Here is a 23,767-nt window from a genome sequence, read left to right on the forward strand (position 1 = left end):
GAGCTCACGTTAAAGCAGACTGCCTTGAAATTTTTCTCTTTTTCTTCCAGTCTGATCACCGTATGACTGCATGACCTATGCCACTGAAAAAGTAACACCATAATACTGCCCTGAGCTGACTTTTTAAAAATTTTATTACCATTTTTTCTTATTGCTTAGGATAGCATGGAAGACCGCAACACTGATATGGTGGTGGGCAAATGTGTTTTGATGTCAGCAAGAATATCAACCCAGTGTCTACAGGTATTGGGATGCCTATGCAATCTGCTTGAGTATACAGTATGCACACGTTTAGGCAACACAATGAGAATGTGGTCAGGAATTAGCAGAATGTATTCCAGAGGCTGCTGAGTTACTGCAATGTAATTTAATTGTTCTAAGTAATTTCTTTAGAATTCACCTGCCAGTTTGTGTCTTTATTCAAATGTACCAGGAGCAGCAATAGTACCATACTTAGCCCGTGTTTATCCTGCAGAGCGATGTTAATGAACGCTTAGTAAAGGCACATTGAACAGTCTAATGTGTCGTGTTTAATCAGCAGTAAAGACTTTTGATTGATAAGCTCTTGAATAAGTGCTGGTGTTGAAAAATGAGCATGTATATTGTGGCAAAATAAGATTCTGCTTTAATTCCAACTTTTTTCTTCCGAAGTCCACAGAGATACACAGCTCTCTGTGTATCTTACTGTGAAAAAGCCTTTGTTGTAGGCAGGCAGAGTTGTGGATCTGGTTTCCACAACAACCCTCTTGAAACAAGCCTAGAGTACCATGCCTGCAGGGACTTAAAACAAATGCCTTGTCTGAAGTAATACTATAGAAGTATTAATTCTACATATTTTCTTGTAGGTTTTTAAGATTTTCTAGAGATTTTCTTGCAGAGTAATGCTGAAGTAGCTTTCTGTTTGCCATTTGCTGCAGAATCACATGCCTAAGGTATCTTCATAGATCTATAAATATCAGGTATGTACTTCTCTCCTTACAGTTCTTGTAGTACTTGACAGTAGTTTCTTAGAACACGTTTTTTTACAGACACTCAGGAATTGCTTTGTCTAGAGGCATTGCTAACACAAGTGAATAATGCTGATTATCTCTGAAGAAAATCTTTTATGCTGTTTGGTATTGTTTGCTTTAGCAAGCAAGGACAGTACTACTAAGGCACTGAAAGTAGTAATTTAAATAGTGTGTCAGTTGCTGACACTGACACTACTGCTGAAGTAAACTAATACAGGTAAGCATGAAACTAGCTACACAAGCCTCATGAGCAGTCTAACCTGGTAGGACCATTTATGGTTTAAACCATGAAATCTGCATTGAAAAAGATTTGTGGACATGAAAACAAGCCAAGAAAGAGTGACAGCACATCAAAACGTGGGTAGGCTGGGCTGAAGCAACAAAATACTTTTTCCCTAGAGATCCAGTGTGGTCTCCGTGTCCCAATTCAGCAGGTGCTCCAAGCTCTGGAGGAGATGGTCTTCCAAGTAAAAGGCTTTCAAATGTGAAGTCTTATAAAAGATAAGAAGAGAAGGTATTTAAAAAAATCCCATAGACAAGGAGTCACAGACTTCACAAAGGGACTGAAGAGGTTGTGCGATATATCCAGAACCTCTGTACCATTCAGGAGATGCTGCAAAAATGAAAGTATTGTCAGGGATGCAGCGGTCATTTGGACTAAATATTTGCTCCCATTTGTGTTTTTATATGTCAACAGATCCAGCCTCTACAGTGTCTGGGGCAGTACTTTGATATAAACATCTACAGGTGGAAAGGCAAAAAAGCCTCTCCTCAAGACCAGTCCACAGTCACTGCCTGCATCACTAAGAGCTCTGTGAAGGGGTAGGAAGAAGGAAAAGTAGGAGTGCATTGCCTGTCTTTGGCCTAGCTGCTCCTACAGAGGTGGCTGTCATGGCAATCTCTCTGGCAGGATTTGACGGCTCTTTTTAGTACTTTGACCTGGAACATCTATGAAAAACTGTGTACTCTGTGTAGCTGAAAATGTCTGCACCTGACTTTGTATCGCTAGGGGAATCCTAATCAGCTTGACCCTGGCTTTGTAGCAGCATCTCAACATTTGTTTTAGATAGACATAATTCTCAGCTGCTGAATGATTTGGAGGAAATTAAGAAAACCTTTTCTAGCATCCAAAGAGAAAGTGAAGCCAAGAACAAGCTAGGGTGATGCACAGATGCCAGTACCTGGTTAAGTGCAGAATGCTGAAGTTTAACAATGCTTGTCTTTTTTTCTTTCCACTTGCTTTGAAGCAGAGTCTTTACATCACCACAGAATAGACAGTGTTTGCTGATGAGGATAGTAAGTCAATGCTTTATTGCCTGTGATTTAATCCCTGCAGATCAAAAAGGATTAAAGGGTTTATAACTTTGAATCACCTTGTTACTGTGCTTGTGAATCCGGCAGTGTGGATTTCTGCTGCCTGGCAGTTAGTGCAGCTTCTGCCCACTGTAGCAAACAGGGTCTTCTACTCCAGCCTGCCTGTTAAGGGTTGCCATGGCTGCCTTCCTGCCTGTGCCCCTCTCCTGCAACTACAGGAGACTACTTGGAAAATGCAAATTGAACACTGGATCTGCAAGCTCTTGAAAATAAAGATTAGTTTAGCTACCAATTTCTACCTCTTTGAAATGGATGAGGCTATTTTGCTGAAAACATTCAATAGGCCACAAATGAAAGATTGCATGTGCAGTGAATGAAAGCTGGAAAAGATACTGTCAGCTGAAATAAGGCTGTTGAGAAGAATGAGGGCGATCTTGACTGGACACTTAGCTATGACTGCTTGATGGAAGGGTCTGCTGTCAGAAAGTGCTGGCTTGGATCCTGTCTGAATTTAACTGTTTTATCTAAACCTTATATTGGCTGTGATTTTGACTACATACATGCTATAATACAATTTACATTGCAATTGTGGGACAAGTCAAAACTAAGCTTTACAGTATATTGATGTTCTTGAAGCAGTATATATGCATAAAATGAGGGTTAAAACAACTTGTTAACTTCACAGAACTTTCTTTACCTACAAATTTTTGAAGAGCCAGGAATTTCTGTGCGTGGACAGTTCAGATGTTTGGCAGTTGTTCATTTGCACAGAATAAGTCAGTGTTTTATAAGCTTTTCTCTAAAGCTGAATAGTAGCAAAATGCTAGCTAGCATGGATAAGCATGCTTTCAGTTGAATACCCATTTTTACTTCAAATGTACTGTGTTCCTTTTCATTAGAATCCGGTATTTAAGTTCTGCTTAATGCATTTGCTTACAGAAGGGCAAAAATGTCACATAATTTCCAAGAAAGCAGACTGGAGTTCCCAAACTCACTTAATGGCCAGCACTGGATATTCCTGAGAAAAGGCCTAGATGACTTCAGAGATGGCTTCCCTCCTTCATGTGAAAATATGGTTGTGTATGGTGAAAAGCGACCTGTCTCAATTATCCTAAAAAGCTGCACAGTAAAATCTTCATACACGGCTCCGTGGAACAAAAGCAAGAAGTCCAGCAAAATACAGGTCTGTCTTTCCCACCTCAGTCCTCAACAGCAAAGCAGGAGGAATTACATTGTGTGCATAGGGCGCTGTCTGAATCAGATGTGCTCTACAGTGCTCTATTCGTGTTTGGAAAAAAGTATCTCTGTGTATGGGAACTGCTGAGTCATGGCCTGAACCTCTGATTGATCACCTGAGGTGAGCCATGAGTCAGCCAGAGGAGCACAGGTGAAGGCAATTCACTGTGCTGCAGGAAGGGGTGGAGCCTGGCTGCACCCCTCCTAGACCTATTTAAGAGCTGGCTACCAGTGGGGAAGGATCTCTTTTGGAGATCTGCTCTGCTGGAGTTTTGTGAGTGGGCCTAGGATACAGGTAAGCTTTCTCTCAATTCTCTTTTTGTTATCATAATCTGCTTTGCTAAACTCTCTTGTTTATTTTTTAGTTGTAACATCTTAATATTCATTGATTATACAGTGAATTTCCAGAATTTTGTTACTTGAATGTTGTAAGCAGAGGACTGTGATCGACTACAGACAAAATTGTTTTAAGTTATTATTGTTGTTGTTATTATTTTTTACCACCAGTACTTCACAAAAGGAACAGGGGGGAGAGTGAGGAGTCTGTTTTGGAAATAGCAGACTTCATGCTATAATATGTAAGGGGTCCCCTGGGTGTGAAGCATCTCAGTATATATTTAGATTGCCCCAGGGGGATACGCTGCCCTAAGGCTTGGATGCAGTAAGATGATGGAAGGTTGATTCATTGAGTTTGGAAAGGGGAGTTGGGTCTCTGTTCTTGAGATCAGGCAACAGCAGAGCTCTTCTAAGCTGTTCTTATTGGAGCAGTGGTGTCATGAAATAAGTAGTTGTACTGAGAGGAGGAAAACTTGAAATCAACTGAAATAAAAGCTGATTTGTAGTACATCAGATTGCCATAGAAGATTACAGGGACTGGAAATGGAGCATTATTCCAAGAACTGGCAAGCAGCCTATGTTGCAATTAATGCTTTAGAGACTTAAGAAAGAAGTCTATAGCTTGAAGGTTCTGGACTATGAACAGCCTTAACTGTTAGTATACTTGAAAAGATTTGCATGTTGCACAGTCCTTCATGCAGCCTCTAAAAGGAATTCATTCCATAAGGTATTCTTTAACAGATGCCTTTTTCTCGGCTTACAGCTCTTCAATGAGGTCACTGGTGTGTTCAATCCCGAAATCTTATTTAAGAGTAAGGCTCACTGTGAACAGGAGAACCAAACTCTTCAAGAGGGGCAGGATCAAATGGAGGACAAGCAAATGAAAGTAATGAGTTGCAAGATACTGGCATGGTGAGTACAGGAAAAGATGAGGAGAGTAATACAAAGGCTCCTCAAATGTTCTTTATCTGAGGTGAGATGTGTAGAGAAAAAAGAAACTCATTCCTGTGGGGAGGCTTGCTCAGAGTTTGAATGATACAAAGCTAAACTGGGTACAGCGAACCCTCTCAGCTGGTGCTGATTTAATTAATTTGCTTGCTGTCTATATCTTTGTCTAAGGCTTGGTGTTCCTATGAGCATTTTCTAAAATTTTACCTCTTCAACCAGCCCTTTCCAAAATCTGTCATGGGGATGATTTTCATTAAGATATGTCCCTTCAACTGCCTTAGTGATACTAATGATAAATTAATTGATATCTCACAACCTATTCAGAAAGAAGTCATGATTACTTCTGGGTGTTACAAAGCCATAAGGAGTCAGCCTCCTACTGCTGGTTAATTTCACAATCTGAACCATCTTAGGTAAAATATAATCACTCTCGTTTTGTCCCTAGGCCCTTTCAACAATTAAACACTATTCTGCCTCTGACTCTCAAAGAATAAACCTCACATATCTCCTTCCCAGATTTTCTAAAAAACAAAAGGCATAGTGATGAGAAACATGTATGTAAAAAGCCTTCACTTTTAAGAATTTTCTATTTCAAAAATGGCAGGCTATTTCCCTAGTTTCTTATCCAAACCTTGATTGTCTTGCTAGATCTACCAGGTGTGACCCTAATATTTATGAAGATGTTATTTACAAGTAATTCAAATAGCTCAGACTATTCCTGGCAAAAACCATGCCACGTCTGGTGCTAAACTGCACCGTCTTTAATACAAAGACATATAGTTATATGGTTATTGTCTAGTAGCTACTATATAGTCACTACTGTTGTAGCTAATTAAGGGACGTTTCATCTTTTATTACTTTAAAACCTGCAGCAGCCAGGAGTCTCAAGGCAAAAAAACAGGTGCTTCTCTTTCCAAGAAGAAGGTAGCAGCAAGAGAAAAAGAGGCCACACAGGGTGACCCAGCTCCACTTGACAAATATGTAAAGCAAATAACCAAGCATTTTTGTGATTGGGTTATGTCTTTGGTAAGTAAAATAAAACTGCCGTTGTCTGTTCTTTCATTTTGAAAACCTAATTACTTTGTTTAGGACAAATGTCTCTAGGTCTGAGAAGTGAAAATATGGCTTTGGGTACATGAATCCAGTAGTCAAAGTCAGAAACATAGCTCTGTGTTGTGACTGAGAGGGCTCAGCCCACTGAAATGTGAAGAAAGTAAATATCACGGTACAAAATCACTGCAGAGTAAACTTGCTTCAGAAAGGTTTTCTAGGGAATCCACCTATGTTCAAGTTGCTATTTTACTACCTCACCCCTGGGAGCAGTTCTCATTTATCTGGAATGTGTACTTCATTTATTAGCTCCAGCACTGCACTAGTGTGGCCTCACTGAGCACTGTGTGCAGTTTTGGGTGGCGTAGTACAAAAAGAACATAAAACTATTAGAGAGTGTTCAAAGCAGGGCTACAAAGATGGTGAAAGATCTAGGGAAGATATATGAGGAGTGCGTGAGGTCTCCTGGTTTGTTCTTCCCAGAGAAGGGGAGACCGAGGGGCCTACAGCTTCTTCACAGGGGCAGACGCTGGTCTCTGCCAACAGTGATGGGACCCAAGGAAACAGCATGAAGCTGCCTAAAGGGAGTTCTGGTTGGATATCAGGAAAAGATTCTTCACCAGAGGGTAGTCAGGCACTGGAACAGGCTCCTCAGGGCTGTGGTCATGGCCACAAGTTGCTGGAGCTCAAGAAGCATCTGGACCACACTCTCAGTCATATGGTCTTGCTTTTGGGTGCCCTTTGTGGAGCCAAGGGTTGGACTCTGTGGGCCTTATGGGTCCCTTATAATTTGGGGTGTTCTATGATCATCGCTGTGGTGCAAATGCAAGCACCTGACCAGGGTTTAGTTGTACTGGAAGTTGAGGTTTTAGGAAGGAAATATGTGGAACAAAAAAGTAGTAAGATTATGTTGCTTTTTTTTTTCCTGCTCTGAGATTTTTCATTATGTTGCTCTTCTAGGGAGGAGGGAACTGGAATATTGATGAAGATGCCCTCAAAAGTTTGTTCAGCATCAGCCTTGGAAGGGAGGTCACCCTCCCTACACCTTTCTGTGCAGTGAAACTCTATGTACAACCAGAGCAGTCAAAAAGCCAAGAGGCTTCACCTCCCAAGATTGCTGTCAGGAGTTCTCATCAACTAGGGTGCCTGCCATGCCAGGTTAAGGTAAAAGAGCCCACATTAATATTTACTGAAGTCTATCTGTTCTGGATGACATTTGGCTGAGGTTACCTGCTGGAGCTGAGGAAGGAGTCTGGTTTTCTGAAGCACTTGAGCTTTTCTATGTACTTATCTTAGGGAAACAGTGTGCATAAAAAAGAACTCTTTAATCATGGTTACTTTTTACATGCAGCAGAGCAATAAAATAGGAGAATGAGACCCAAGAGTACTATTTAAGGTATAGCTATACAGTCTTTTTGCTGGTCAAACTATAGAGAATTCCCAGCAGTTTTACTTGTATCCAAAGCCAGTGAAATAAATGGAAAATATGGATCAGTGTTGTGTGACTTTAGGATGAAGTCTGGTACATTATGTCTGACATACCTCAAATGCAGTTTGTTAGGTGTTCGGAGTCTCTTAAATTTCTTGGTCCCGAGTATGCTTGTGGCATTGATGTAGGAGTGCAGGGAAAGTGGTGAAGGTGGAAACAACTGGAGGACACTGAAGCATTGGACCATGACTATAAAGTCCCCATCTTTCCTGTTAACTGCATTTCTTGCTGTCCTTTCTTTTAATCACTGAATACCTAGAAAAAGGCTATAAGCAGCTGAGGTAAGAACTTGAGGATTTTATAGAAAAGATCTGCTAAGCAATTTTAGGTAAGTGGTCAAAGTTAGGCCAGTTTTGGGATAATCTGAACACTAGTATTTCTATAATCTTGTAGTCCATTAATTCGGTTTTGAAGCAGAAAAAGCATTTATTCAGCCTCTGACTCCCAAAGTATAAGCCTCACAGACCTCCTTCCCAGGTTTTCCATGCAATGAACCACTTAAATAAAGAATTGATGTTCAGATGGCTTGAGACTAGAGACACCCAGTAGCAGCTTGTTTGCCTCTGTGGGAGTGAAAAGGGGAAAAAAGTGGAATGCAAAGCACCATTTGAGTGGAAAGGTAGCATGAATGTAAAACTAACATCATTCTTTTGTGATATACCTATGGAAGAGCTTATGTTATGATGGGAGCATCTCTGTACTGTATTGTGCCTGACCGCTGCAAACAAATATAGAAGTGACCATGTCATCCAAACAGAGATAGCCATGGTTCAAACAGGCTCAGTCAATATAGTTAGGTTGTGATTTCATGGCACCTACATGAGCAATAGCTCTAGAAGACACACAGTTACAAGTCAAGACTTAGTTGAAGTAAATTAAGTCTAGTTCTTATAATGCACTTAATACTATTTGTGGCCAAAAAGCACTCACATGCTGAAAGACAGCAATTAGTATTTTAGAACGATTTAGGGTGTTTTTAACTTCGTTTTGCAGTACTAAAATAACTGCCTTTAGAAAGGAGCTGGATTCAGCTGTGGTACTGTGCCTAAAATTACTTTAAGGAGTGGTGAGAAATAAAGGTTGCTAGCATTGTACTTCAGTGTTTCTATGTGTTGGCGGGGTTGAAAGAACAGGCAGGCTTATTTTTCAACTGATGGGTTTATCTCAGATCTAGGTTCATTTTCATCTTTATAAAATTATCTCCGTGCTTGTGCTGTGTGCGCAAAAGGGAAGCAGGACGCTGTTCGTGCTGTAGGGGGCGCTCCTTCCAAAGGTAAAGCTGAGTCGCTCACGACGAAAACCGTGCCTGTGCAAAGGGCTGCCTATAAAACAGGAGAAAGTTTTGCGAAGTGGGTGCCTGGGAATAACTGCGTGCAGGAGAACATCAAGACAGAGGTCTTGGTTGTGTTAATTTTGCCTAAAAATAAAAGCCAAGAATAGAAGTCCAGCTAATTTTGTCCACCTCCTCCTGGAATTACACTGCATACTATTGATGGGAGGTGTGATTACTTTCATAGTAGTGACTCTCCTTTCTTTCCTTAGCAAAAAATGATGGGGAGAAGTGACTTTGTCTAGCATGGGGTATCAGCTTTACAGGGTTGTAGATTATAATTTGCAAAAGACTTCAAGCTCATTAAGCAACCTTATTTCTTTCAAAAGTACAAATTAAATCTGAATTAGAATGCTGTTTGCAGTTGTTGGTAGATTAGTTACAACATCTGGACAGATACACACCATGTAGTTTATTTAGGAATGTGGAACCTGTACGTAAAAATGAACTTTGAATGTTTTTTCATCTACTCTGGAAATTGATTTAGGGGATAGAAGTTGCACAGCTCTACAGTACGCAGGCCTTTAATGAGTTCCTGGAAAGAAAGGGCTACCGAAAGCCTCAGGTGAGTCAAGAGAATCTGCCTAGGGTGTGTGTTGTCTGTGCCTCCATTTCATCGTGCTTGTGGCTAATGCTGTGTCATCCCAAGGTCTTGGCTATAAAGTTACCTAGATCTGGGACCTCTGGTTCCCCTCTCTCCTGTGTGCTGGAGGTTATGGAGGGGGTGGGACTGTTGTACTCATAGACACTGTAGCCTCGTAATGCATCCAGGGGCACAGATCATCAGGGGAATTTGAAAGTGGTGCTGGGACCACTATAGCAGGACACAGTGCCATGATGGCAGCAAGTAAACAGGAAAAAGGTTTCTTTCTCTGAGGGCCAATGAAAGGAGTGCACTGAGTTTGGTTTCACGTCATATTTGCAACTGTGAACATTGTGTGCTCTGGCTTGTTGACCCTTTTGGTGTTGTTTTTGGCTCTTTCTTCAATTGTTCTCTAACATCTATTATTTGAGTCTGTTAATCGCACGTTTAATCTTTTTCTTTCAGTTCCTTCTGAAAATGCTGGCTGGGAGAAATTATAGTGGAGCTCAAGAGAAGATGTTCAAAACTTTTGAGAAGTGATGACCAAAGAGATAAGATGAGAGAAGCTTCTTCCACTACTATTAACACAGATTTCTAAATTCTCTTTAAATGAACAGAAGCTAGTAGCTGAGCTGTTCCTTAAATATTCTTACATTAGAGTAAGCATAAAGATAGTTTTGAGGGTTTTTTCTGAAGTAGAGAAGTAGTTTGAAGATCATATAGTTGGCATAAGCCATTTAGATGTCTTAGCTGTTCTTAGGTTGGCTGAAAGGCACTCATGTGCTGTAACATACTGACTTAAAAGTCCTGGACTACAGTCAGCTTACCACTTTTTAAGCATCCACATTGTACTTACTGCTTCAATCTATATTACCAGCATCATGGTGAAAATAAATTGCAGATTTAGACCTGTTTTAGAGATGAATTAAGTTCTGCAAAGGAGAAGGCGTTGGCATCTCATATTTTATATGAGGGGTTTCATATTTTAGATGATTTTTCAGCATTGTATGTACAAGCTGAGTCACTTGCTGGATGGATACCAATGAGAGATGTTCCATACTACAGGCTTTCCGTTGTGTGTGGCACCTTATAGATCAGATGAAGCTTAGGGGCTCAGAGCTCTAGCAACTGAGACTTCAGCTGATGCCTGTTCATCTGCCAACTATTGTAGCAGTTAATTAGGAGTCCCCATTCACTTAATCAAATGTGATCGTTGCTGTATCTGAGCCCAAGTTGTATCCAACACAGTCGCAGGCAGTCTGCAGCAAGCCCCAGAGCTGAATTTTGTCTCCCAAACCAACCTGCTCTAGTGACCGTCTACCCCACACAGTTGGGAAACATCTGCTTCAGAACTTTCAAGACCAACATTTTTGTGAGACAAATTTCAACAAGCTGAGTACCTAACCAATATATTCTTCTAGATAGCCATGTCAGTACACTGCAGAATTTTTTTTGCCTCAGTTTGTTTCTTATTTCTTTGAATTGGCTGTCTTTTGCAGGAAGGAGGGGGAACGCTGATATTTTTCCAAGTTCATTTTACTTAGCTATGGTGTATTGTTAATTTATACCTCAGTCCAATTTCCTCTTTTGCCTTCCAGAACTAGGCCTCTATAAGATTACTTTATCTTTAGGAAAGCTATCTTCCATACAAATTGAGTTGAGGAGCCCCCAGCATACCCGAAAGGTAGATTTTTCCACAGCGCAGGGAAATTCTCACCTGCAGATCATAATGTTTAGAGGGATTTTAGGTGTTATTTGGATTTCTAAATCCCAGTCCTGCACAGAATCAGGGTGCCTTGAAGCTGCACTTTTATGCAGAGCTGATGCTAAAATAATCAGTTCAACCTCTATCTGTCATAGGTTCATCAAGTGCATTGTAATACTTCATTCTCGGTATTTCAGGAGCCTTCATCTGAAAGTAAAGCAGTTGCTGGGGGAGAGCTTCTTGTGAAGTAGGCAATAATATAATTATAGACTTGGCTTTTTCTTATGAACACCACTGGAACATAACAGACTGCTGCAGAAAGAAGTTTATTTAATGTTGAATTAACAAAGCTAAAACTATGATGATTTTTTTGTTGTTTTGTTATTGCAATAATGTGTGCAGCCACAGAAGGGCTTTTCAGAACAGCCTAAGACTTTGCAATCAACTTCTGCCAACACTGAGGAACATGTTAACCATCCCAAATACAACAACAGACACCTTACGCACTCACGTATATTATGTCTATGGGCAATATCAGATGTAATGCATTAAATGCAATGGACAATACAGAATCAGCTCCTTTATTTGGTGGAGGTTTCTTATATGAACAGAAAAAAAGACAGTTGTAGAAAAGGGAAGGAATCTCTAACTAGGGCCCCTGCTCTTGCAAGTGAGGCAGCTTCATAGGATTTTTTTTTTGCAGCTCTAAATGCAAAACAAGGAACAACAAATTCAAGCCAGCTTGATTGTGTTCAACCTCAATTGAACTGAGAACACATCACTGTCAGTGAGTAAGCGTGGGAGATGAGAAAAAAAATGTATGTATGGTTTAGTATTGCTAAAAGAGCTGGGATCTTGGCACCTACTTTCTGTATCTAAGTGAAGACTGTAAGCTTACAATAGCCATAGCACTGGAAGGATATAGAATGCTCAATTACAAAAGGAAAAAAAAAAAGGTTGAAATCTGAATTCAGTCTCATGCCTTATTTTTCTCTCAAAGATGATTGTACAATAGATTTAAATAATGACATAAACTACTCTAAATTAATGGAAGTGTCTTGTGTAATGGTTGCACAGAGGTTTGCATTACATTGTTCAGGAAGCAACCAAAATAGATGGACATTTTGGACATTTCTGCTGATGTCCATGGCAGTCTTACTCAGACTGATGGAAGATGGTCAAAAAACATTCTTTGTTAACTAGCTTTTTCTGTTGATTTCAGAGGATTTAGTGAATTATAGCTGCTTGAGGGGTCTGGTTTATCTATCTGATGATAAAGTCTAAGACATAATGGTATTGCAATATCTGCTCGTATCAGGACAGGGAGAAGAGAATCTGACAACCAACAAGTTAGGGATGATATACTCTTGATATTGAAAAATGACATGAAGCAAGCTTGCATTATTCTGGGAGCTGATATTTTGTACGCTGTCATCCAGGTACTACAGTGCTAAACACGGTCTGGTTGTAGGAAAACAGAGTGAAACGAGGTGTTAGGATAGCAATGGGTTGAGCTAGTCGGCATAGCAGGATGTTGGCGTCAGCGCTGCTTGAATTTGCTTTGTTTCCCCATGGTAGACAAACGGGATGGTTGTGGTGTAGCACTTGTCCCTGTCGTAAGTGTAGCAGGTTTCTGGCTCGTTGCAGGAGTTGCTCTGCTGGGCCTGGTATGTCTCTCCTCCCAGCTCAATTTCTATGGGATCACATCTTTTGCAGCTGGAAGAGATAAGGAATAGAAGTATTATTCAGAGCTGTGATTAAGACACCTCTGACAAAACTGTAGTCTTTCTCTCTAATTTGACAGCTGTAGTTAGCTGAGTACTGTGGCCTTTCCAAGCCATGCATTCTTTGGAGCAACTCCCAGCCAGATGTTTTCAGTGTATCATACTGCAGTTCACCAAACTGGCCTATAAAAAGAAGGATTAAAGATGAACTGTGTAATTTCTTGATATTTAAGATATTCAAGAAGGAAATGGGTCAGCATGAGACTTTACCTGGAAATGCAACGCTTTTATTTTTAATCATAGATGTAACAATTTCTTGACTTACAATGGAATACACAAACAAGGCTCTAAAAGAAAAACTTTGTGATGCTCCTTCAGATTATCAGCTATCCTTCAAGATGTTTGTGAGCCACTGTGTGCAGTGCTACAGGGTAGGGTAAGTGTTAGGAAATTAATTTAGTAAAGAGAAATACTTACAGTTCGGTCATGCGGTAGACAAAATTGGTTCTTAGTGGGGATGTGGGATCAGAGATATTCTGTCGGCTCTTGAGTGGGACACTGGAATGGAGGAAAGAGAATTGCTCCTGTGAAAACTACTTGTTATACAGGGGACTATTCTGCTTTGATGACTTCTCAACTCTCATTTTCTTTGGGTTATTTCCTTTCTGACTCTTCTCCAGAAGTCTTGGCCTTTCTGCACCCCTGAAGGCAAAATGTTGTTTTTAACCTGATTTTCAGGCAGCTTTGGAGGCTGTTATACTCTCCCTAAGAGTAATGCAGCAATTTCTGAAAGTGCTTCCTTTCACTAATGATGCTTTCAAGGTGTCAGTGCCTATTTTATTTTCTTAAAGTCTGAGCTGGCAGAGTCCTGTGAGACTTTGACAGGGGTATTTAATTATTATTTCTCCTGTTCTGAGTTCTCTGAGCCTGAATTGTCCATTCCATTTCCAAGAGAGATACCTCTGTCAGGTTTATGTGAATGAAGAGGACAAAGTCTTACTCCTGGTCTGAGATTTGCCTCATAGAGCTGACCTTTCCTGGTAGTAGTTTTGTCATTAATTAGTTTTTCCAGGCTACAAAATTACAGGCTTGTTAACACAAATCAAATCTGAAAAGGAAATTGCAGTGTCACTGGCCTGATTTTGTTTCGGATTAGGTGAACTGTATAAATGTTATTCTACATCCACAGCTTATTTTGTGAAGCTGCTACTTGGCCCCTTAAAAGATCAAGATCCTTCTTGCAGCTGAAGGAACAAGCACCACATAGTTGCATGTGAGATGATTAAGCCCCAGATGGGAGCAAAAGGAGTTACTGCAGAGTGGCATAGTAAGCAGCCCATGGGAAAAACAATGGGACATCTGAAAAAATGCAAACAGAAGAAAACTCCTGCAACACATTCTCCTGCTCACCACCTCCATGTAAGACTTGTCTGCCACTTACACGATACGTATGTTTCTCTCCAGGACTTCTTCCTCAGGATTGTCTTTGGAGGGGACGAACTTTGAGGTCACTGTTACGCACTTACACTTGTTATTAACCAGCACACGCTCCTCACCATCATCATTCCATTCATAACCTGCAAGCACAGGATATGCAATCTCAGGTCAAAACAGGAAAACTTTGCAACTCTGTCACAAAGCAAAGTGATGAGGACCTCGGATAGGATAGGATTTTTAAAGTGTAAAGTCAAGGTCACAACAAAAAGCCTATTGACAAAAAAGTTCTCTGTTCAGCCAACAATCTGCTTCTATATGTAGAAAGGATGGGAGTGCCAGGGAGGAAATAGGAAAGCTGACCACTGCTTTTCTGACAATGAAGGCAAAGCAAAAGGGATCTGTCATGAAATGCACGCCTCCAGCTATAGGAAGCCAAACTCCAATTTTCACAATTGCCTCTGCTAGGAGTTTACCCAATTTCAGTATCGTGTACCAGGTCTGTTTTAGCTGTGCAAACCCTAGTTGGGATCTGACTCTCTAAACATCTGTGACCGTGTCATCACAGCGTATGTCAGTTTTTCTTCACTGTGTTGTCCTACGTATCCCTCTGGGAGCCAATGCCGAAAAGCACCGGAGGCTGCAGCAGGAAGGCAGCCTGATGAAGTAACCTTGGAAGTCAAGTAGCCCTTATAATTCCCTGGTTTATACAGAAAACTCCAGTCCTGACTTTCTGACCTTCAGTTTCTAATGAAGTTGCATTTGGCAGCTGTGGAGCTGACTCAGATAGAGAAGAGCCAGCCTGGGTATGTTTGTTTCCCGTACTCTTAGCAATTTATTCAATATGAAACTCAGTCAAAGCAACATGGCCAAACTTCCCATATGTCGCCCAGAGGCTTTATGACTGCTCCTCTTGGCATGCAATGCCTTCTTCCTTAACAAGCAGGCAAATGGATTTGAAATAACTTGTTTTCTCTTATCTGTTTTTCCCCAGCTGCCTCTGATATCTCCACGTATTGAAAAAATGGCCTCGCTTTTATATATGCGCTCAGTCACACCCTTCTCAGATGGTCATTTTCACATCCCTCTGTATTTGCTACTGCTCTCAGGGGTTTCTTTGTCCCAGTACATGCATGTGTCTGTTTAGTCCTTTTATAGCAAGGGCTGGCTTTTTCTGTGTTGTACCTTAACCAGATGGTTATCTCTACAAATACCAATTGCAAGGCATGCAGAACGTTAAGTCCAAACTCAACTCTGATTGCACCGTGCCACCACTGAGGGAGAAATCCATAATATGTGACACAGATGATAATTATTCACAATTTAATGGTAGTTATCTGGCTTTGTACATCTTCCATTCTCTATTGCTTTGTATGTTTCCTTTCTGCTAACACTACTGGAACACTTCCCTCTAAAGTGGGAGGGGGCCTTTTGCTTCTTTGTGTCTTGATCTTTCTTTCTTCTTATAGGAAGTCTCTAGTTCCTTGTCCTTCACATAGATCTTCAGGTGTCTGACACAACACAGCATGGTGTACAGTTCTTCTCAGATCTTAATCTAAACTCAGCATTTGTCAGATCCTATTGACTTTAGGAATTGTCCCAAACCTTTTGGGAGTATGCTTTAATTTATCTTAATCGTGAAATGCTATTAACAAATGTATTTTTATAATTATACAAAGATTTTTTTTTTAGGCTGTACTCTAAAAACATTGCACTGGATTTATTTTCTTCTGTATTAACACTAGATTCAGTGAGCATAAAAGTTAAAGGTGCTCCATATTTTTAAAGTAAAATCATAAAGCTGCAAATAAGATTCCTTTAGGCTTATCAGCAATGTTATCAGCAATGATTCCATTAATTGCCCAGTAAAATCACTTTGGTGAAAAGACAGATAAATGCAAAAATTCCTTTTTCTAAATGTTTGCAAGTTGGATCTTCTAGTGCGTGGCTTCCTGCAGCCTGATGTTCCCTCCCTCATAAATACTTATGCAGAGATTTTGATTAAAAACTCTCATCTTTTGAAATGTCCTGCAGTATGCTGTGATGCACAGAGGATGATACACAAAGTCTAGCAGCTGCATTTTGAAAAAGCAAATTAATTCTAAAAATCTGTTCAAACTGCTGCATGTGGAAGAAGCTGCTTCATTAAAGCACAAAGAAGCTCAGTTGGACAAAAAAAAAAAAAAAGGACCTAAGTAGTACAATCATTACTGCTGTAGCTGTGTTATTAACATCTCACTACCATGCAGTTATAACACACGTCATAGGAAGCAGGGCATTTCAAGGACCTGCCTGGATTGCTGTAAGTTGCCCTCTTCCAAAGGCTGGGGGAACACAGGCGTGCTGCTGGAGTAGTTCTCTTTAAACTGATCAACTGCATAAATGAAGATGACTTCAATCAGAAATGAGTTGGCCACAGCCATGCGATGGGAGCACCAAGCGGATTTTAGAAGCTGTAAAACCTTGCAGGTAAGTCTTGCAAGCTTCCTAGCATTGCATAGAAACAAGCATGTATTTCTGTGGTTTGTTGCTCAGAAATATGATTAAGAATGGCTAATTATAAAAAGACTGCTGACTAGCTGCAAATTTAGGCTCAAGACAGGAATTAGAATCACACTGCTCTGTGGTGGAGGAAGACAGAGATGTCTTAGCGTCACTGAAGCAAAACTTCTTGAACAGGCATTAGAGTTTGATTTTTTTTTTTTTAGTGTCCAAATTACAAAAAACCATACAGTGCACCTCCCTGACCCTTTCTGCTCAGTTTTCCATGGATTTTGTTTCTCACCTACCTGCCACAAGGACGAACCCCAGGGAGATGGCCAAAACCACCCACGGCAAAGAGCTCTTCATCTTGCCTTCGCTTCTTTTGAAGAATGTGAGTGGAGAGCATGTGTCTGCCTATAAGGGTGCGTGCAAATGATACAGCTATTTGTTTCCTAAAATAAACAGCCCAGCTGGCTAGCTTTGACACTGGAAAATGTGGCTAGGGGACTGAAACCAGTCATGTTTCATACAGAGAGACCTCTGTCTTTCAAAGGTGAATGGGGGTAGGGGCTGGCACTATCACTGTGCACTTTTATTCTGTTAATCACCAACATGCAGCATTTTTGAGAACCAAGGAGTGAAAAAACACCCTGGTCTTTAGGGGCCAATTTACTACCACAATTTACAGGTGCTGTCCTACCTGAGATTGATTGTGAGTTAAAGAAATCACAGAATCACAGAATTGTAGGGGTTGGAAGGGACCTCCAGAGATCATCGAGTCCAACCCCCAAATGTCCAGATAGCCAAGGAATGGGAGTGCTTGCTCTCTGGTTTTGAGAAATCAGACTTCAGTCATTGCACGGATAGTTTGACATGCTAGGCTTCAGGATCAGAATCCTTTTTCCACCAGATGCTGTGCAACTTATTTTAATAGCCTGACCTGCACCCAAGGCTTTCAGTCAAATCAGACAAGATGAGAGGTGGGAGGGGTAAAAGAAGCAATAGCACGGCAGGGGCAAAGCTGGGCTCTTCTTCCACGCTCTGCCTACTGCTTCTAGGACTCTCTTTCTTAGTGAATGGAGAAGGGGCTCTATGGGATGTGTGATACATAGAAGGCTCTGCATAAGGTCCTAGGCAACTGTCCCCCCAGTGAAAGGGGCCATTTTCAACTCCCTTTTACAAGGGATTTCAGACACTTACAATGAAATAAAAACTCCTTGCTTGTAATTTTATTTAAGGCAGAAGGGTGACAGAGCAAGATATGAAGCTAACAGGGCCATTCTTTGCTGGGTATTATAGCATTGGTGTTTTGCAAATTTCTGCTAGAGCTGCAAGGCTAGTTTATTTGTGATTAATAGCAGCACACAGCAAATCCTGTGCTCCTCCTGCTTCTTAGGGAGCAGCTATGATGATATGCAGGCTTTTCACACTGCATATGCCAGTCTTGGCTCCCCAGGGCTCTGAAAGAAGCTCATATCATTGGTAACATTGCTTCAGACCTTACTAGCCAGCTTCCTAAGCGCAGACCTGTTCATAAAGCCTGGCAGCTGCATTCTGAGCTTTTTCTCCTGGCACAAGCATCTAGTAAGGTGGTTGCATGATGCAAAGAGCTTTTGTGTTACATCAGCAGCACTGAAACTCAAGGCTTCCCTGGGGAGGGAGTGGGTGTCTGTGTGCAAGGAGGGCACTGTCTATGCTGTAATTGGTACACATCTCCTCTTTTAGCCAGGCTCCATCTGTATGGCAAGAAAACTTTGTTTTTCTTTCATCTCCCGCACCCCAGAAAGTAACTCAAATGGAGCACTGTGGAGTTTCTTTCTGAAGCAGGAAGACTTCCATCTTGTGCAGAAAGTTACAAATAAATCTGGCTAACCATAGTGAGGAGAGGTAGGGAGGGCAACATCTATCTAAAACACTGTTTTGGTCACTTTTTTTTTTTCTTTTTTTTTCCTTTTTTTTTCTTTTTTTTTTTTTTTAATCAAAGGAGAGATTTTTTGAACAAGAGAGGAAAATGGTGCCAGTAGAAAGCACACTCAAAAGATGCCTTTTCTGGCCTATTTGCATTGACAAAAATATGACAGATAAAATTCAAGCGGATGCATCCACAAGTATTTTAACACTTGAATGGAGAGACTGTGCAGATATCCTGCATAATTCTGATTATTTCAGTGTTTTTCTCTGACTGTGGGTGTTGAGTGTATCTGAATTTCAGTTGCTAAATCTGCACGTCTACATGCACAGTCTCATTAGTCTTTATTTGGTGGCTTGAGAACTGTTTTTAGTCACACTCAGCCACCTGCATTTCTCTGAAGATTTGTGTCTAGATTGTAAATTCCTTAGAAAAGTACTTATTTCATGGACTGTTACTTTTATGGATTATCTCCTTTTTACTGTGCATCACACTAAATAACCCAAAAATGATCTGGGCAAGCAGACATTAAAGAAATGTGGTAGCTGGGGAAAGGCCTGGCAAACCAGCAATCCGGGCTTGAATCCTGGGCTGAGTGGGGAGCTAGACTCCCAGGCTTGTTGCAGGGCAGAGACTACTGAAGAAATAATAGAATTTCAGCTAAGAACCAGCCTCATAGTGTCAGGCTCCCTGTACCCCCAGCTGGCCCAGGATGTGCTAAACTAGGATTTCCCAGATTAGAAGCTAGGTGGGTACCAGGATGTGTGACTGTGTGTCCTTGCGACTTTGGAGGTTCTCTCCAGTTTCACCAGAAGTGGATAATGGTTTCAGCAAGTCCTAGAGGAGGTTTAAAAGTCTCTAGGTGATATTTCATTTGTGCTCATTAAAAAACAACAACAACAAAAACCCACAAACAAAAAACACCTTGAATCGAGAAACCATGTGTCAAATCCATGTAAGTCAGTGAGAATCTAAATGGAAGCTGGTCTGCTGTCAAAGCTTTGAAATTTGGAAGTGCTGACTAACAAACTGGGGGTGTTACATTGCAATTGCATGGAAACATTCAGGGTCTGGGACCCAGTGGAGGCCTGGATTTCTGGAAGTCGCCTTGGCAAAAGTTATCTAGAACTTTTACCCTGCAGGAGTTGGGTGGGATTCAGAAAGTTGTGGAACGAAGCAGGGAGACTACAAAAGCCTGATGGGCAGAGATGGCTGTATTTTAAAGGCCAGCTAACACAAAGTGAAAAATTCTACCTAGGTTTGCCTAACAAGTTTCATGAATGTTATGTTTCACTTACCAGAATCAAGTTATTCTTATTGTCTCTTACACAGCCCTGTTAACCAGAGGAGGTGGTACCTGACAAGTGGCTCTGACAGATTTAAAAAATGTGTATTTATCTGAGGCAAACCATATCTTTGGTTTGTAAGAAAATATGGAATGTGTTGACTCACATGAGACTATGTTAAAGCTGGAAGAAGAGACTGAGACTGCTCTGCAGTCAGATCTGCCAGAATCCAAATGAAGCACCAAAAAGTGAGTGAAGTGCACCCCCTTCTAGTTTCAGTTAACTTTAATGCTTGCCTGACATGACTTTTTCCACGAGAATGTGGATGTGGGTAAGTATAAATAACCCAGCACCTGTTCTGTGGCTAGAGAAAAGCACCTGTGCTTGTTTTGCACAGCACTTCTCTTCCTAGGATTGTGTAGCTGCCAAATTTATCGGACCTGGGGGTTTCCCAGACCATACTAAACTCTTTACTGTGCCTCCCTCTGCTCTTACAGCATGGCTGTCTGCATTTTTTTCAGTCCACTTGCATGTGGCTCAGCATTCATGTGATTTCCCAGTGATAAGATGGGAAGTTAGGCTAGGTGCTGTGTACCTGAGAACATAAACAAGCAGCCATACAGGATGTGAATGTAAACATCAGAGAATATAGGCAGCCTTAAAGACCTTCCTGATGAGGACTGGACATGTCTGTCTATAAAAGGGTTAAAAGGGTTGATCCAAGGAGCACAAGGGAAGCAACAGCCTCAAGCAGTGGACCCCGATCCCCAGTAATGGCTCCTGCCAGAAGATGCCCCTGCTCCAGGAGGGCAGCAGTGAAGAGAAGGAGACGGAGAGTCAATACATGTCCCCCAGATGGGTCCAGGAAGGTTTTTTCACTTCTCCTCTCTGAAACTTTGACCTGGCTACAGAGAACCGAGTAACCAGAAGTTTCGGTGAGCAAGCACACAGATGTCAGATGTGCTATTTTGCTTTTTCTGTTGATGTCACAACGCGAACATACAGAGTCAGTGCATTGGGATGTGGCTTTGCTTTTAGATGAAGGGAATCCTCTGGAGAGGAAAAAAAGGCACTCTGCTCTTTCCACACAGCATCAGTCATTGCTGGTGCCTGCCAGGGTTGAGACAATCTCAGTGTGGTGCTACGACGTCCCCCAGCTCCTCACGGCTCTGTGTTACCCCCCGTGTGCTACCCCGATATGTGATGGCTGGTGCTTAGGGGTGAGTATAGAGCTGCTCCACGCCTGCTGTGAGCTCATACCCGAAGATGCTCGGTTGGAAAGAACCATGTTTGGACTTGCGGCTGCACTCAGTTCTTCCAACCGCAGAACACCTTATCCGCGAGCCAGGCCCTCACGCTGCCTCCAAACGGGCAGCGCCGAGCACGGCCACACTCCCCGCCCTGCCACCGGCCTCCCTTACGGCACGGAACTCGAGGCGGCCGGAACCAGCGGGACCACGCCCGGAGTGGTGGGAAGGAGCGCGACGACGGCACAGGAAGCGGGCCGAGCGGAAGGAGCGCGACAGCGGCGCCGGAAGCGGGGTCTGGGACCGTTTCCGATTTCCGGCGTAGCCATGAGGACGCGGCGCGGCACTGTCCTGAGACCGCCGCCGGGCATCGCCGACCGCCGCGATGCCGGAGAGGACGACGAGGAGGAAGTGCCCGGCGGAGAGGTGGGCCCCGAGGGCCTGGGAGACGAGGTGGAGGATTTTCACGAGGCGCAGTTTCGGGAGGTGATGGCGGCTCTGGAGAGCGGGGAGGAGGCCGGGGACAGCGAGGAAGAGGAGGAGGAAGAAGTACTGGGGCTGCAGCTGCCGGAGGAGGATGAAGATGAGGAGGAGGAGGAGGACGAGGAGGAAGGTGAACCTGGTGAGGAAGCAAGGGGAGTTGAGTTTTATCTCGACCGCAGTGCAGAGGAGGATGAAGGAGATGAGGAGGAGGAGGAGGATGATGAAGAGGAGGAGGAGAATGAAGATGAGGATGAGGACCTGTCCATGGAGAGTGATTTGGAAGAGCGCAGTAAGGACACTGATCTCCCCCATGAGCTGTCCTGGGGGCGACGCAAACAGCTCTACTACGACACAGACTATGGGAGCGATGCCCAGGCTAAGGGCAAACGTAGCCAGCAAGATGTTGATGCTGAGGAGGAGGAAGAGGAGCAAGAGGCTAAAGTGATCCAAAAACGGCTGGTGGAGGACTTGGGGGAAGATGATTATGGGCTGGATGTGATCCAGGGCTACCTGATGGAGCAACAGAAAACCCATGATAGCAAGGGACAGAAAATTGTCAAGGATTTGCAGGCCCTTTCCAAGAAAGAGCAGCTGAAGCTACTGAAGCAGGAGTCTCCTGAACTCCTGCAGCTGATTGAAGACTTTGAAGTCAAACTGATGGAGCTCAAGGATGAGCTGCACCCGCTGCTGCAAATGGTAAAAAATGGCACTATCCCACAGGGGAAAGGCAGTCGCTATTTGCAGACCAAGTATCAGCTCTACTTGAATTACTGTGCCAACATCAGTTTCTACTTAGTTTTAAAGTCAAAACGAATGCCAGTTCATAGTCATCCCATCATTGAACGACTGGTTGCTTACAGAAATATCATCAATGACCTAGCTGTGATAGATCAAAAGTTATCCTCACAGGTTCGCCTGCTTCTGAAAAACTATTACGATAAGAAGGAGGAAAAACTCCGGGAGCGGAAGAAGTTTCCAGTGCTTCTTCAACCAGCTGCTAAGAAAACCAAACGAAAACGTGAACCTGATCTTGCTAATGGCCGGCTTGTTGCTGAGGAACTGGCAGATGAATCTGATCTGGATGGAGAGGCTGCGCTAAAATACTATAAGATGATGGAAGAGAAATTGAAACTCAAGAGGAAGAGAACTGAAGAACAGGAAACACTCAAAGAACCAGTGACAGAAGAGGATCCAAACCAGAAGAGAGGTGTGACTTACCAGATGATCAAGAACAAAGGCCTCACCCCCAGGAGGAAGAAGATTGATCGCAACCCCAGGGTCAAGCATAGGGAGAAGTTCAGGCGAGCCAAGATTCGCCGGAAGGGTCAGGTCCGAGAAGTTCGGAGGGAGATACACAGATACGGTGGGGAGCTCTCTGGCATTCGTGCTGGAGTTAAGAAGAGCAGAAAGCTTCAGTGAAACTTATTTCTCTCTGTTTAAGAGAGCTTCAAGTAAGAGTTCTGAATGCAATAAAATTTTTGTAAAAGATACTCTCTTGGTTTTTTTTTGTTTTGTTTTTTAATCCTTGAGTGGGAGTTCTCCTTTGAGAGTTTCTTGTGTGCTCGTTTGCTTCTTTTATAGGAGGATGCTTTTCGGAAGGTGCCATCTCTAGAAGTAGTACAGGGTGCCTTCCTCGTTTTGCCTGCTTGTTAGTGAGTTTTCCTCTATTGGAATGACCTGTGCTGTGAATATGGCTTTGAGAGGCTGTGAGGGTTATGTCAAGCAAAGGGATGGACGTGGATCAGACAGGACTTAAGGGCAGCAGGAGAGAGATGGAAGGTCCTCCAGAGGGTAGGCTGAGAAAAGAACTCGTGGCGGCCGGAACCAACAGGACTCTGCCCAGAGTGGTAGGAAGGAGCACGTGGCTATCACTGCCAGCATCTCCTTACTGTGCTCTCCTGGCCCATAGAGCTGAAGGTATAGAGCTGTGGGGTTAGATATAAATGGTTATGGTATTTTCTCTTAATTTATGCTCTGATTAACTCGTTCTCATACATGTAAGAATTAACTGTTACACTCTCCTGGATATTCTTTCTTTAGTAATTAAGCAGAGGCTATTGCCTTAAATTGCATATGACCTGAGAAACCATTTCCCCTTCTTGAGAATTCAGTGAGAAGCAAAGTGAGGACTCCTCTGGATTGCGTAATTAATTATTCATCAACCATAACTACATTAGCTTAATCTATGATAAATTTGCT

At 42.3% G+C, this 23,767-nt stretch overlaps 3 protein-coding genes across 4 annotated transcripts; 2 read left to right on the plus strand and 1 right to left on the minus strand.

Annotated features, from left to right (window-relative positions):
- Window positions 1-771: 771 nt before the first annotated feature.
- LOC125692681 (uncharacterized) lies at window positions 772-11,700 on the plus strand. Of its 2 annotated transcripts, none has more exons than XM_048943508.1 (7): window positions 772-959; window positions 3,264-3,507; window positions 4,660-4,808; window positions 5,717-5,870; window positions 6,855-7,058; window positions 9,201-9,278; window positions 9,762-11,700. In XM_048943508.1, exons 2-7 carry the CDS (start codon window positions 3,274-3,276, stop codon window positions 9,834-9,836), a joined length of 894 nt encoding a protein of 297 aa, XP_048799465.1. In that variant the 5' UTR covers window positions 772-959; window positions 3,264-3,273; the 3' UTR covers window positions 9,837-11,700. The 2 variants fall into 2 exon arrangements, with proteins under 2 accessions (XP_048799465.1, XP_048799466.1); XM_048943509.1 differs by having other exon boundaries at window positions 5,720-5,870.
- JCHAIN (joining chain of multimeric IgA and IgM) lies at window positions 11,309-17,091 on the minus strand. The gene is made up of 4 exons (XM_048943511.1): window positions 16,949-17,091; window positions 14,167-14,302; window positions 13,203-13,283; window positions 11,309-12,717 (listed from the first exon to the last, which is right to left on the minus strand). Exons 1-4 carry the CDS (start codon window positions 17,007-17,009, stop codon window positions 12,516-12,518), a joined length of 480 nt encoding a protein of 159 aa, XP_048799468.1. The 5' UTR covers window positions 17,010-17,091; the 3' UTR covers window positions 11,309-12,515.
- On the plus strand, window positions 16,426-23,446 carry UTP3 (UTP3 small subunit processome component). The gene is made up of 2 exons (XM_048943491.1): window positions 16,426-16,628; window positions 19,885-23,446. The coding sequence occupies exon 2, from the start codon at window positions 20,822-20,824 to the stop codon at window positions 22,985-22,987; it is 2,166 nt and encodes a 721-aa protein (XP_048799448.1). The 5' UTR covers window positions 16,426-16,628; window positions 19,885-20,821; the 3' UTR covers window positions 22,988-23,446.
- The last annotated feature ends 321 nt before the right edge of the window (window positions 23,447-23,767 follow it).

Source organism: Lagopus muta, chromosome 4, assembly GCF_023343835.1.
Source record: "Lagopus muta isolate bLagMut1 chromosome 4, bLagMut1 primary, whole genome shotgun sequence".
In the NCBI taxonomy this organism is placed as follows: Eukaryota; Metazoa; Chordata; class Aves; order Galliformes; family Phasianidae; genus Lagopus; species Lagopus muta.

Excerpts from the sequence above, each read along its gene's own strand:
- UTP3 (XM_048943491.1), top strand. The coding sequence starts at position 20,822 with ATGTCACAACGCGAACATACAGAGTCAGTGCATTGGGATGTGGCTTTG.
- LOC125692681 (XM_048943508.1), top strand. The coding sequence starts at position 3,274 with ATGTCACATAATTTCCAAGAAAGCAGACTGGAGTTCCCAAACTCACTT. Across the intron at positions 5,871-6,854 it reads GTGATTGGGTTATGTCTTTG|GGAGGAGGGAACTGGAATAT; the intron begins GTAAGTAAAATA and ends TTGCTCTTCTAG. Across the intron at positions 9,279-9,761 it reads AGGGCTACCGAAAGCCTCAG|TTCCTTCTGAAAATGCTGGC; the intron begins GTGAGTCAAGAG and ends TTTTTCTTTCAG.
- JCHAIN (XM_048943511.1), bottom strand. The coding sequence starts at position 17,009 with ATGAAGAGCTCTTTGCCGTGGGTGGTTTTGGCCATCTCCCTGGGGTTC. Across the intron at positions 14,303-16,948 it reads GGGGTTCGTCCTTGTGGCAG|GTTATGAATGGAATGATGAT; the intron begins GTAGGTGAGAAA and ends CTGTGCTTGCAG. Across the intron at positions 12,718-13,202 it reads GTCTACCGCATGACCGAACT|CTGCAAAAGATGTGATCCCA; the intron begins GTAAGTATTTCT and ends TATCTCTTCCAG.